At 45.2% G+C, this 13,175-nt stretch overlaps 1 protein-coding gene across 7 annotated transcripts in view; it reads left to right on the top strand.

The window, feature by feature from the left end:
• Gria1 (glutamate ionotropic receptor AMPA type subunit 1) overlaps window positions 1-13,175 on the top strand; it is a 315,108-nt gene that overhangs the window by 213,210 nt on the left and 88,723 nt on the right. For all 7 annotated transcript variants that reach the window (XM_028782513.1, XM_028782514.1, XM_028782515.1 and 4 more), the window contains 3 exons: window positions 1,159-1,263; window positions 9,718-9,828; window positions 10,709-10,915. In XM_028782513.1, coding sequence (XP_028638346.1) covers window positions 1,159-1,263; window positions 9,718-9,828; window positions 10,709-10,915 — 423 coding nt within the window. The remainder of the gene's footprint in view (window positions 1-1,158; window positions 1,264-9,717; window positions 9,829-10,708; window positions 10,916-13,175) is intronic.

Here is a 13,175-nt window from a genome sequence, read left to right as displayed (position 1 = left end):
AGCAGGCATGATGTGGTGACAGTGTTTAGCTAAGGATGATGGGAAGGTGTCCCATTAGCATGCCCTCTAACTTACTGCTCATGCTTGCCTGAAGCAGTAAGAGAGAACGGACCCAATTAGGTGAGGATATATTCTCTTGGGGTGTGAAGCTTTGCTTAAAAAAAAAACCCACTTGGCATGGTGGTCTGTGTCTGAGCTAGGTGTTTCCAGGATGTTGGTGTGTTACTCAAGAAGAAAACCAAGGCTCACAGAGACTGTAAAGCAGCAAGAACATGTTACTCAAAGAAGAGTGTTAGCACAAGTCAGAAAGAAGTTCACTGTCAGGATTGTCAGAGTGCCACATGAGTGAGGGTGCCCTGAGTCTTCCTTTTATGGGGTTCAAAGGTGCAGAGTTAGGTTTCTAGGAGTGTAATTTTGGTGGTTTTCTACTTTGACTGACAGACTTAGATTAATCTGTCTTAGAACGTCCCTTCTCTTAATGCATCTGATCTCAATCATATATTTACTCATCCAATCATGCATGGGCATAAGATGGTAAATAGAAGAGACCACCCAAAAGTTCACTCTGAGATCACAGTTTCATGTTCTGCATATATATATCCCAAATCCAGTCTAGACAAGATTGAACCCATCTTCCTCGTTTCCAGAATGTGTTCCAAGGTGTATTTGAATAGGAATGGGACATTATGAAGGGGTAACCTGTTTCCATGGCTTAAACCAGGTGAATGTACAGCTTGATGAAGATGGGGTCCTACAGTTTGCCAACAGTTGCCAACAGTTTGTTAGGTGTATTTTTCAGAGAGTATAGGATGTAGCCATTATCTAATCAAGCAGACTTCCAGGCTAGGAAGTTACTCTGAATGTTCGCCTGCCTCAGTGGCACATGACTGTTATCCCATCACTTGGGAAGTAGAGGTGGGAGACTGGGGTAGGGTGGGGTGGGAGATGGGTGGGTTTAGGAGTTCAAGGTTGTCTTTGTCAGGTTCATATTGAGGTCAAAGCCAGACTGAGCTATTTAAGATACCACTTCTGAAAACCAATACACACACACACACACACACACACACCCGTAACAACAACAACAAAACCTACAGGGACAAACATGAAATGCAGCTTGAGTTTGCAGCTTCACTGTTCATCATTTGGCTCTGTTTTCAGGTGCGCTTCGAAGGTTTGACAGGAAATGTGCAGTTTAACGAGAAAGGGCGCCGGACCAATTATACCCTCCACGTGATCGAAATGAAGCACGATGGAATCCGTAAGGTAAGGGCCACCTTAGCTGATGGGACTGAGTGGACCGCAGGCCACTGATGAGGGTCCTGGACACCTGTCTTGCCTACACCATTGAAGAGACTGAGGAAATGTCAATTCTAGACTCTTCTAGTCTCAGCAATGCTATTTGTCACCTTGGATTTGGAGAAAGTCAGGTCCCTTCTCCAGGAATTGACTCCCTCTCTGTAAAATGGGGACTCAACTCCAAGATTTTTTTTTCTGAGACTGTTTGAGAGCCATGGGATAGGAAAACACTCTGAGCAGACAGAGGGAGAGTCCTGCATATTCCCTTTGCCTGTGACCCAAACATTTGAGTGGCTGAGGCTGGAGGATTATTTTAAGTCTGAGACTAGTCAAGGATATAGAATGAGATTTGGTCTCAATTTTTTGTTAAGGGCCTGAAAATATAAAGTGACAGATACATACACAGTACCAGTTATATTCCTAGGGGTTCTGGAGAATTCTATTGCTATTATATAGTGCTATTGATAACTACCTTCTGATTGTCCACACTTACTCACAGTCATGCTTTTTTCTCAACAGAAGTCAGAGTGAAAAACACACATGCCTATTTATTATGTAATATTACTATTCATATTGGACCTTTTTAAGAAGAAATGTAGATCCTTCAGTCTTACTTAAACTCTAAGACCCAGTGTGATTGAGTCAATCTCAAGTGCTTCACCTTTGACCTTTGACACTTCCTTCATGCCATTCCAGACAATCTTGTTTCTTTCAGTTCTGTGAATATACATGCTCCTTTCTGCCCAGGACTCTTCACATCCCTAGGGAGGATGGAGTCTCCACACTGTCACTGTCTTTTGCTTGGTCCATACCTTCTCGACCTTCAGCATTTAGAGCAAAGGATGTTTCTTGGAGACAGCATCCGGATGCTTTCTTTCTGTCTCTCAGCAGCCTGTGTCCCCTGCCTTCAGGCATCCTCACGGCTGCTTCCTTGTGGTCAAGCCAGCAAGGAGGCTCTGTTCAAGGTTTTGAAGCTGGTGGAAGACTGTGGATCTTAGGGAGCCTGGAACTGAATCTTGAGTTCTCCATTTACTCATCTGTGATCTGGACCAATCTTCCAAGTTCTCTGGGCCTTAGACAGAGCTCACACTGATGCTGCTGACTGTGTGGGCTCATTGAGATGATTCAAGCGTCTCAGGTGTTCGGACGTTCTAAATGCTGGCCCTGGCACCTAGAAAGCTGGCACCTCAGACATAGCACCCTCTGTGTCTCTGAGGCTGTGTTACATATCCTCACCCTGGCCATATAGATCATTGGAATTAAATTTTTAATGAATTAAAATCGAAAAATGATCAAGTGCAGCACAACCACATGTGGCTCCTGAGTGTTGGGTCTCACAGTGCACACACAGAGCACTGCTGCCATTGCAGAAAATTCTAGATACCTCTGAGGATACAGCATCCTTGGCTCCCTAAAGTTCAGACTCCCTGGACCACAGTAAAGCCCACCTCTACTTTCTAGTCTGACTCAGCTCATCAGGGCTGTGAGATTCTCTATTGTTGCCATAATAGATTATTACTAACCATGACTTCAAACCACAAAAATATTTCACCTTATGATTCCACACATGGATGAATTAAATAGTCAAGGTGCTGGCAGGACCATATTCCTCTCTGGAGGCATCTTCTCATTTGCCAGCTTTTTATTAGAGGCTGTCCAATGCCTGTAGCACCGTCTCTCCACAGGCTCAGGAACACTGTGTCTTTCTGTTCCGCTGGCAGAGCTGGGGAAGGCTCCACCTTAAAGAGTTTATTAACTAGATGGGCCCCACATAGATGGTCCAGGTACCTCTCTCCATCTCAGCCGTGAGTCCTTTCACTATGTAACAGAACGTGCTCAAACTCAATGTATGCAGTAGAGACATCTTGTGTGGGGAGTTTTACTCTGCTCACCACAAGAATCTGGTTTTGTCAGCTTTATCCTTATAATTACTGCTGCTAGAAAAAGAATTTACTTCTGCTCAAGTACTTAACTATCTTAACTTTCCTCAACTTCCACATCTCTGAAATGGGAACATATACATTTATAACTAGATTAGTTCAGGGCTGTGTATCCCATAGTTGTGGAACACTTCAGATGCACACACTGGCATCTGGGCAGTCTGATGTGACTTCCTCAGCTCTGTCAGGGCGTGTGTGTATATCTAGCCTGTCTTTCTTTCTCCATGGGTAAACTGAGACAGAGACACCCAGTAGGCTGCCCAAGGTCTCGGTGAACAATAGCTAAAAAGACACCTTGTTAAGAGCCCCTGACTCCCTAGCCCCTGTTTATCTGCAGCTGCTGTCAAGCTTGAAAGGATCAAATTGACACAATCAGGACAGTGCTGGGGGACAAGGGCAAACCAGGAGAGTCCTGTGGCTCCTGGAAGGGACATCAGACTCATGACCTCCTCCCTCAACCAGGGTCTGCTTTCCGACCCTGGGGAGAGCAGGACTGCGGCTCTTGCCTTACAATGAAGCACGGATGCTGTAGGTGGTTTGTAACGGGCTGGAACAGTCAAGGTGGCTGCCCTTGGATACACAATAAGTGACCACGAACCTGGGCTGACCTCCCAATCCTCATCGTGAGTACTGTTACCACTTGCCAGTGGAAAAGGTTTGATACTTGTACAATGCATACAAGCTATGCCGTTACAACATTAAAATATGGAGATTGTGCCTTGTCTGGTGGCACAAGACCTGTGAACCTAGCACTAGGGAATGTGAGGCAGGGGGATCAGAAGAAGGTCAAGATCAGCAGGGCCTACATAACAAGAGACGAAGGAGGCTGCTGATGAGGGTTATCCTCTCCCCCAGGTAATGGGACCCTTCCAATTAAAGCCAGAATCCTGTCTACCCTTAGCAGTACATTGAAAACATGGGGTAGTATAAGAAGTAGATATAAGAATCAGACGTATGTTCAGTTATCATCCAGCTGTGTGTCATCCATCTGGCAGTTGCTTAGCCTATCTAGGTCTGCATCTTTAATTAAGAAGGATTTGGCTGAATAACCTCTAATTTCTCTGAGCTCTGGCATTGGAATGACCCTTAAAAGATTCCAGGTAATAGCATCTTTTACCAGTCTCTCTCTTAATCATACCATCCATCTCCAGACTAGACTATGGTTTACTATAGAAGTGGAGTTAGGGACCTTCCTCATTCCATAAGCTGCCTTTGGTGTGACCTCGCCAATGACTGTAGGACCTTTATTGTGACTCTAATCCTTCCCCTAACTCTGTCTTCTCTAGACCTTGGCTTCATCAAGAACTTCCCAGAACAAGCAGCTCCCTGTAGGGATGAGCAGACATTACCACAAACACTGCTTGGAGACCTACTCAAAAATGCAGATTCCTGCAGCAAGGAGACAAGCCAATCCCAGAGATGAGTTCATAGCTTTCTCCCCAGACTATTGGGTTTCCATACTGAGTGAGAAAGATCTGGGGCTTTAAGGATAGGCAGACCAGTAGTACTCTGTGCTAGCCATGTGACCTTGAACAAGTCAGTAGGCCTTACTGAACCTCAGTTGCATCATCTCTGATGCAAGGGAGGGGGTATGCTTATAATCCCAGGGCTTGGAAGGCTGAGCCAAGAGGATCATTGTCAGTTCAAGGGTAGCCTTGCTATGTAATGAGACCCTGACTTAAAAAGAAGGGAGGGAGGGGAGGGAAAGGAGGAGAGGGATGGAGAGAGAGAAGGAAAGAAGAAGGTTACCTCGAAGGACTGAATGAGACTATACTTACCCTTCCAAAGAACAAGGTTAAGGAAAGTAGCCTCTGGCATGCAGGGGCATTGAGCCCACCTCCTCTTGCTCATGTTTTAAACCCCTCTCTATCTGACACAGAAACTTCACACCAGTTCTGGCTGCACTCCACCAGCACGTACAACACTAACAGAGCAGCCTTCAAACCTGCAAGCAAATGGCTGTGCTTGGTTTTTAAATCACCAAGCTGTTTTCAAACTTACTTTCTAGTGACTAAATCCTTTCTTAGAATGTGGTCTTAAACATTCTTTGTCTACAGGGATCTGCCTTTCAGAAAATCAATTCCTCTGAATCTCTGCCTCCAAGACTTTTACTCAATCCGACTCCAAGCAAATTAACACCTAAGCTTTTCAAGAGTGACCTTGTGATGGTTACAGGGGCATCACAAGGCCTTACCTGCCTTGTGTAACCAAAGCTTTCTCTTCCTGGTTCAGGGTTTCTGGGAAACTCCGGTCCTACCTGCATCCAGCTGACTCAGGCCAGCAAGCTCCCTAGGCATCCTGGTGCAGTTTGACATCCCACTGAGATGCTAAGCTTCCATCCATCAAGCTTAAAGTTTCAGAGAACAGATCTGGCCCTGGCTCTAGTGATGTTCAGCCTTAAGAAGTCCCATTTTATATGTATGACCTGGGGGCGGGCTTATGGATCCTCTTCTGAATGAAACATCTTGTCACATCGGGAGGGGATCACATAGTCTCTTAGTGGCCACCCACAGGAGCATTACAGGGCCTTGTATTACAGACTGTATTTCATCAGGAGACCAGCAGTGGAGACTCAACCCCCTTTGTCCATTGATTGTGTGGCAGGCTGCTTGGGTGCTTATTGATGGCATCTGACATTTGCCCCTTTCAACTTGATTTGAGTCCCCCTTCCCTGGCCTGAGTTGGTTACTCTGTTCTAACCTTGGACATAACTGGGTGGGAAAGACCACGGTGACCAGAATTCCTTCTGGTATTTCCATTATCTTCTCATTCTGGAAGAACACATAGCTTTCAATTCCATATGCCCCCTGGAAGCTTTAAGTCCTTGGCATCCAACTTTTCACACACAAACTAATGTTAGCCTAAGATCCAATCTCAATACAGCTATTTTTCCATCGTCATTGGCCAACTCAGGGTCCGTGTCACCTTCCTTGCCCTGGCCAGCAGCTTCCTCCCTCCTATGGATCCCATTAAGTGTGTATGATCCTACCTCACTACAATGACCACATTTCCACCCTCAGAGATAGGGAGTCTGTTTCAAATACACAATAAATCATACTGCTTAGAACTCTTCACTGTGGCTTCTTACCTCCAGGAAAATACAGTACACCCCCTGGCCTCAGCCTATGGAGCCTTAGGCATCCATACTTGCTCTTTTCTCTGGCTCATTGCTTTGCCTTTGTGTAGGCATCGACCACTTCCTTGGTTGTTCCTTTGGCTATCTTTCTACTAAGTATCTCTACACCATATTCTGAGATAAAGTCACAATAAGGTTATTAATTTCATCCTTTTAGATGTGCTAGCTTGTCTAAGTGCTGTGGGGACTACGATCTGAAACCTAGCTCTTCATTGCATAGGAAGTCAAGCTTTTGTTTAGTGGATGACAAGTTGACATCGTTTGCTTGCTTATTTGATCTGCCTCATTAGAAGCAAAGAAATGTAAGTTACAGCAAGCTATGATAAACTAGTTTGGGAGAAGTTTTTAAAGTTGAGGTTAGTTGGTTGAAACCATAGATGAGATTCATCCCTAGGGCTTAGGCCAATGGTTGGGGTGAAGAAGGCATCACTGTCTACTAGAGCCTTTCTTGCTGTCAGAATTTGGCGAACAGATGGGGAAGAAAGAAAACTGGTAAAGCTGCTGGAAACTCAGGAAAGATCAGTCTGGAAAAAAGGCACATCCCTCAGTTCCTCCTAAAGGGATGCTAAACAGGCTGGGAAAAGACAGCCACTTCCTGCTAGCTCTACTGGATGAAGGGCAAACAAGATTGCTTGGTGGTCAGTTAGCCATCTCTGCCACAATAGGCAAGTGGATATGATAACCCTCATTTGGGGAAGTCAGGAGCTGTGGCTTCAAAGGCAATCCTGGGGTACCCATGTACAAATTCAACCTGCTGTCTGCAGGCAAGATCAATTGAATCTCCAGTTCTGTGATCACCTGCTCTTTAAACTACACCCACTTAAGAATATCCTCTCTATCATCTGGACTCATTTCCGACGTTCAAAGAATCTTTAGAGGCAGATGGAAAATAGGAGATCAAAAATAATAAGTGGCCCCAGGAGAAGACTTCTCTCCCTGTCAGAATTTTTTTAAATCCTCTCCTGAACAGTGGGCCCCAATCTTTACCAAACTCCTTACTCTGATTTACTTTCAACAAGAATCAAAGTCCCTGCACCTCCTCAGTGGAGAATCAAAGTCCCATATGGTAATCCAGCCCACTGCCCAAAGGAAGGGACATAAGCTCTCATGTACAAAGTCTTTTCAGACACTTTTGCCAGCTTCTTATGCATTTAGTTGTGGACTCAGATGTCCACATGACTCTACTGGCTCACAGGAGGTGTGAACATGAACCTATGCATCCAAACGTCTCCACCAAACCTGGCAAGATCATGTCTTCTTTTCCCACAAAACAGCTAGGGGGAAAAAATAAGCTCATTTAGAGCTAAGGAGCTAGCTCAATCAAGAGTGCCTGTCATGAAAGCATGAATCGATCCCTGGCACCTATGGAAAAATGATACAGTTCCAGTATGTACCTGGAATTCTTGCAACAGGGAAAGTCTTCCAGCTTTTGCACTAACGTGGTTACCCTGCGGCCCAGGGGAGGTAACCTCTCCACATCACAGTGTCTTCACACTTATTATGGGAGTGAAACTTGGCAAATGTCATGGAATTTCAATGAGGATGAAAGTAATTAAAACATAAAAAGCATTTTAGAAGGATTAGAAAAGCATTCACTACCAGTAAACTGATTCCAGCTCACAGTCAGAATAACTGCTGCAGGAAGGGATGAATGAGCAGCGTCCCAGATCTAAAGCAGGCACTGCCCAGCTGCACCACCTCAGGAAGTAAACAGATGAGATAGCAGGAAACTCACTGAGCCAAAGCAAGAACATGTGTATAGCTGCCATTGTAAACAGCTGAAGATCACATGCGCGAGTGCACGCGTGCATGCACACACGCGCACACACACACACACACACACACACACAAATCAAAGTCCAAGGAAGGGAGAGCACAAAACAACCTTGTGGACTATGACTCAGTTTCTCTGCTGAGCTCTGCTTGTAGAGAAGGCTGCTCACTTCCTACCTCCTGCCTGTGAACTAACAGCTTTCCATCCTTTTCTCTTAGTATCTACAGCCAACAGAATGACAGGCATAGATGCCTAGAGAGAGAGGGAATGAAGATGAGAAGGGACGAGAAGAGAAAGGGAAAGGGAGAAGAATAGAGAAAAAACACAAAGAGCGGGAGAAAGAGGAAGAGAGATGAGAAAGGAGAAAAAAGAGGAAGAAGGGAGGAGAAAAGAGAGGAAGGATGAAGCAGTAGAGGGAAGAAGAGGAGGAGGGGATGGTGAAGAGGAGTGAAGGAGAGGAAGGAAAGAGGAGCAGGAGAGGGAGGTATAGACAGACTAAATGTGTGCACGTGCACGTGCTATACACATGTATGCATGTCTATACACATGTGTGTGCATGTGTTAGCTAGATCATTCTGTTGTCCCAAACCTTTCATGAGTCCCTGGAGTCCCTGTTGCCTTAAGAACAGTCCCTACTACTTAACCTGGTCTTCAAAACACTCTGGTACTTAGACCCATGCACCCATTTCTCTCCTAGGTGAACCTTCACTGCTACCCATTGAACTTGCATATATTGGCAGGCTTTTGCCTCCACAACAGGGCTACCACCCTCCTTGACCTAGGAGGTTTAAGCTGAACCCATCCATCATCTGCTGTAGCCCTTTCCTCAGACAGCATCCCACTCCAGCCTTGTGCTTCTCTGAAGTCCTCTGCTCACTCACTCACCCACTCAGCATGTTCTGGACTGTGTGTCTGTGTGGTTCATGTCTTCTCAAATGATGTTCCCAGGGACAACACTCCCTCTTGGACATCTCTGTATACCTCTACCTTGTTGCATATCACCAAGTGTTTTAGCCGAAAACCTTGCACAGAATTGGGATTCAATTACTTTCCCGAAAAACACTGGAAAAAGTATTGATAACCTGTCAATATTTACAAATTAATTTTGTTTACCTTTGAACATAACTCAGTATTGCAACAATCAAGAAAGCTGGCAGTAAGTGGAGGATGATACTATTTCCCGGGAATTAAATAGAGATGGGAAGATGTAGGTACTCTAATAATGAGGGTAGCATTTATTTAATCAGGTGGCTCAAACTGTAGTTTCGAATAAGTTCAGGTAAATAAAGGCATGGATTGGCTGTGAAAATAGCTGCAGCCAATTAAATCCCACAACCCTCATTCCCTGTTCTCTACAGTTTAGATAAAGAGTTAGGTTTTTGTCCTTCCAGAAGGGCAGTCTCTGGGCTTAGCCACCATTATGAGGGATGGAGAGGGAACCTGGGGTATATCTTATCTGTTGATGTGTTTGCTTACAGCACCCTGAACTCTGGTATACCAATCACTGTGTGCCACACAGCCAGCTCCAAGATCTCTCCTCAGATTGTGATTTGTCTTCTTCTCATTAACAGATTGGTTACTGGAATGAAGATGATAAGTTTGTCCCCGCAGCCACCGACGCTCAGGCTGGAGGGGACAACTCAAGTGTGCAGAATAGAACCTACATCGTCACAACTATCCTCGTGAGTATACTCCTTCATCAGGTTTACCTGGAGTTCAGTCTGGACCCACCCAAGCACATCCCGCTTAGTGTGAAATGCCATGAATGGAAAACTGTGAAGCTAGTCACAGCTATGGGTGCGTGCTTGTCAGCTCAGCACTAAGAAGGCTAAGGAGGCGGGTAGAGCTCCAGGCCAGCATCTGCTATGTAGTGAGACTGTCTCATAAAACAACGACAATAATAATAACAATAACAACAACAACACAGAGACTGAAAAAAGGCATGCCTTGTAGATAAGCAGTTCTGAGTTTTCACTCAGCATCTCTGAGATTCACCCCGCATCCTTGGATAAGCTACATCTGATCTTCTAAGATGTGAAACCCAAAAATGACCCTAGGTTGTTCTAGTTTCTATATGTACCTCATTCAGTAGAAGTCACATTCTGTTGAGAGGTATCTTTAAAACTATACATACATACACTGGGACCTGGATTCAATTCCTAGGACCATGTGGTGCCTCACAACTGTCTATACTCTAGTTCCAGGGGATCTAACATCCTCTTCTAACCTCCTCTGGCACAAGGCACACAGGTAGCATACAGACATGCATGCAAGGAAAACATCCATATGCATAGAATACTTTTTAAAATTACAAAAATAAAATAATTTGGAGAACTGAATTACATATGTATGATACTAATTTTTACTTTAGCAGCATTTATTTTCTTTTTCCCTAGAAGTTTATAATGGGCTAAGGAACAGAAATTCGGGGAACTTATTTAGCATCAAGAGAGACTTCCCAGTGTTTACCAACATTGGGAGCATACTCCTCTGCCAGGTCAAAGTCCTCCCTACTCACAGGTGCACCCACAGGCCACACCCTCTATCCTGTTTCCCCACCAGGAAGATCCTTACGTGATGCTTAAAAAGAATGCCAACCAGTTTGAGGGCAATGACCGCTATGAGGGCTACTGCGTGGAGCTGGCTGCGGAGATCGCCAAGCACGTGGGCTACTCCTACCGACTTGAGATCGTCAGCGACGGCAAATACGGAGCCCGGGATCCCGACACAAAGGCCTGGAATGGCATGGTGGGAGAGCTGGTCTATGGAGTAAGTGCCTAGGGCAGGAGGAGGCAGAGGTTATCATGAAGGACAGAGGAGGGAACCAGACAGGAAATCATTTCATAGCTGGATGGCTCTGTGCATAAATTGACTCCCAAACTGACTAGCGTTGCTATTGAATAGGAAGTCACCTATTGTCTTAAGACATGGGGGTCCAAGTTCCTGGTCCTAATTCATTCTACCTGGCTTGGTGTCTGTCAATCCTGTTGACCATTGTCCAGCACAGGTGAGAAGAGAGATAGCTCCAGGATAGGCTCCCTTGGGACAGATAACAAAGCTCATGTTAATCTGCTAAGAGTCACCTGTGTCCCTCTCAGTCCTTAGTCACTGGGACTACTTGTACCTGCATCTAAGCTCACTGCCGAGTTGCTCTTCTTTCCTGTAATTTCTGCCCTGTAGCTTCCAATCACCCACCTTCCCCCTTACTCTTTGTTCCATTTTGAGCCTCCACTGCCGTCTTCCATCTCTAACTCCTTCTCCAGAACACTTTTCCAAGGCCTCTTTGTGTCCCCCTCCTAACAGTTGGGACTGCCCTTCAAACTGCCCTGGCTTTCCATCCTAGAAGCTAGCCTCAGCTTCTTTGTGGCTCACTCTTCCTTGAATTCTGTTCGTTTTTGTGGTAGGGGTAGGCCCAAGTTATCTGTGCAATATGACACACTCAAGGAAATCCCCCTGGGCAACTACTGCAAAAGCATCAGTAAATTGAAGCAGTCTTGAGCAGGCACTGAATAGCCAGTGTTGTTTTCAGAGTCTAGGGAGTTGTGAGAAGCCAGGGTTCCCAGACCCTACACACTTCCTGAGGTAAAGAGACAATGGTAGAAAGCACTTCAAGAGTATAGGATTCACAAGTCTAAATTACACAGTCCATAGAAGTGCTCAGGGAGATTTCTAGCCCTCCCGACTATGTGGATCTTGGAAAACAGTTATTGAAATAGAAACATAGAGACGGGCAGCTGGAAGTTGCTAGAGTACAATTGGCAGGACGGTAGACACAAATAAATAAGGTGAGGTCAAGAAAATACTGGGCTGACTGCTTTGGGTGGGATTGGCCAGAGAAAAGTTTGAGTCACAAATGACAAGACAAGTGTGTGGGGTTGATTCAGTCAGCACCAGGACATGATGATGGCTCTTACTTAGAATGACAAAAGGAAAGAGGGACAAAGGCTATATGGCTCAGTTGGTAGAGTCCCTGTCAAGCATACATGAGGTCCTGCATTCAATGCACAGCTCCACATCTTCGGGCATGATGGTACACATCTGTAATCCCAGCATTCCAGAGATGGATACAGGAAGGTTGTTCCTTGAAGAGTTTAAGGCCAGCCTGGTCTACAGACTTTGTCTTAGAGAAAACAAGAAAATAGTAACAAAAAAAAAAAAGTTTCCATAATGTTTGAGAAAGGGGTCATGGAGGCTTTCTTCAAAAGTCATGGATATGCCAGCTGTGTCTCTGAACAGCATGGAAGTCATACTGAGCCTCCAGTTGGTACACAGTTGACTGTCTGGAGGCATTGATCATTTTAGAGAATTGTGTGTCTGCATCCTCATGTCAGGGAAGGAGGAGTCATGGTAGCCATGCGGGGTATGCCTGACAATGGAGAAAAAGGCAGCATTAAGAAAGTATTCTGAAGCAAAGTGGCTTTCTGGGATAAGTTTGGAAATGCTCCCCATATCTCTCTTCCATCTTCCCTTGATGCCTCTCACTTTGGAAACTACATCATTGAAACAGAGACCTGGATGGGTAGTGCTACACGGTCATGCTGCATCTGGAGGCTGGTTTCCATGGGAACTTCCTTCCAGCTCTTAAGGTCATTGCCATGGCAATTGCTGTGAACTTTTCACCTTCTCCAATGTTCATCTTCGCCTTCACCTCCTATAACACAGTTCTTTGTCAAAATCCCCTGTCCTGGGCAGAGCAGGGTGTGACCATTCCAAGGGCACAACCCTGGTGCCAACAGCCAGTGTCAGGCTCATCTACTCTTCAGAGACTTGGAGTCACCTGTATGCTTCATGTTCAGCCTAAAGCCTTATGTCCTATTTACTAGACCTCTCCTTCTATCATTGAAAACTGATTCCCAGGGAAACCGTGAGAACAAAGCTATTTACCTTTATTGTGAGTTCAGCTTGCCCAATTTACTCCCCTGAAAAAGAAGAGGGATGCTAGAGAGTTATCAACTGCAAACCACTCATGAGGTTAAGGATAGATAGATAGATAGATAGATAGATAGATAGATAGATAGATAGATAGATA

The sequence above is a fragment of the Grammomys surdaster genome, unplaced genomic scaffold, assembly GCF_004785775.1.
Source record: "Grammomys surdaster isolate TR1022 unplaced genomic scaffold, NIH_TR_1.0 797, whole genome shotgun sequence".
In the NCBI taxonomy this organism is placed as follows: Eukaryota; Metazoa; Chordata; class Mammalia; order Rodentia; family Muridae; genus Grammomys; species Grammomys surdaster.
This window is presented reverse-complemented; position numbering and strand designations above follow the sequence as displayed.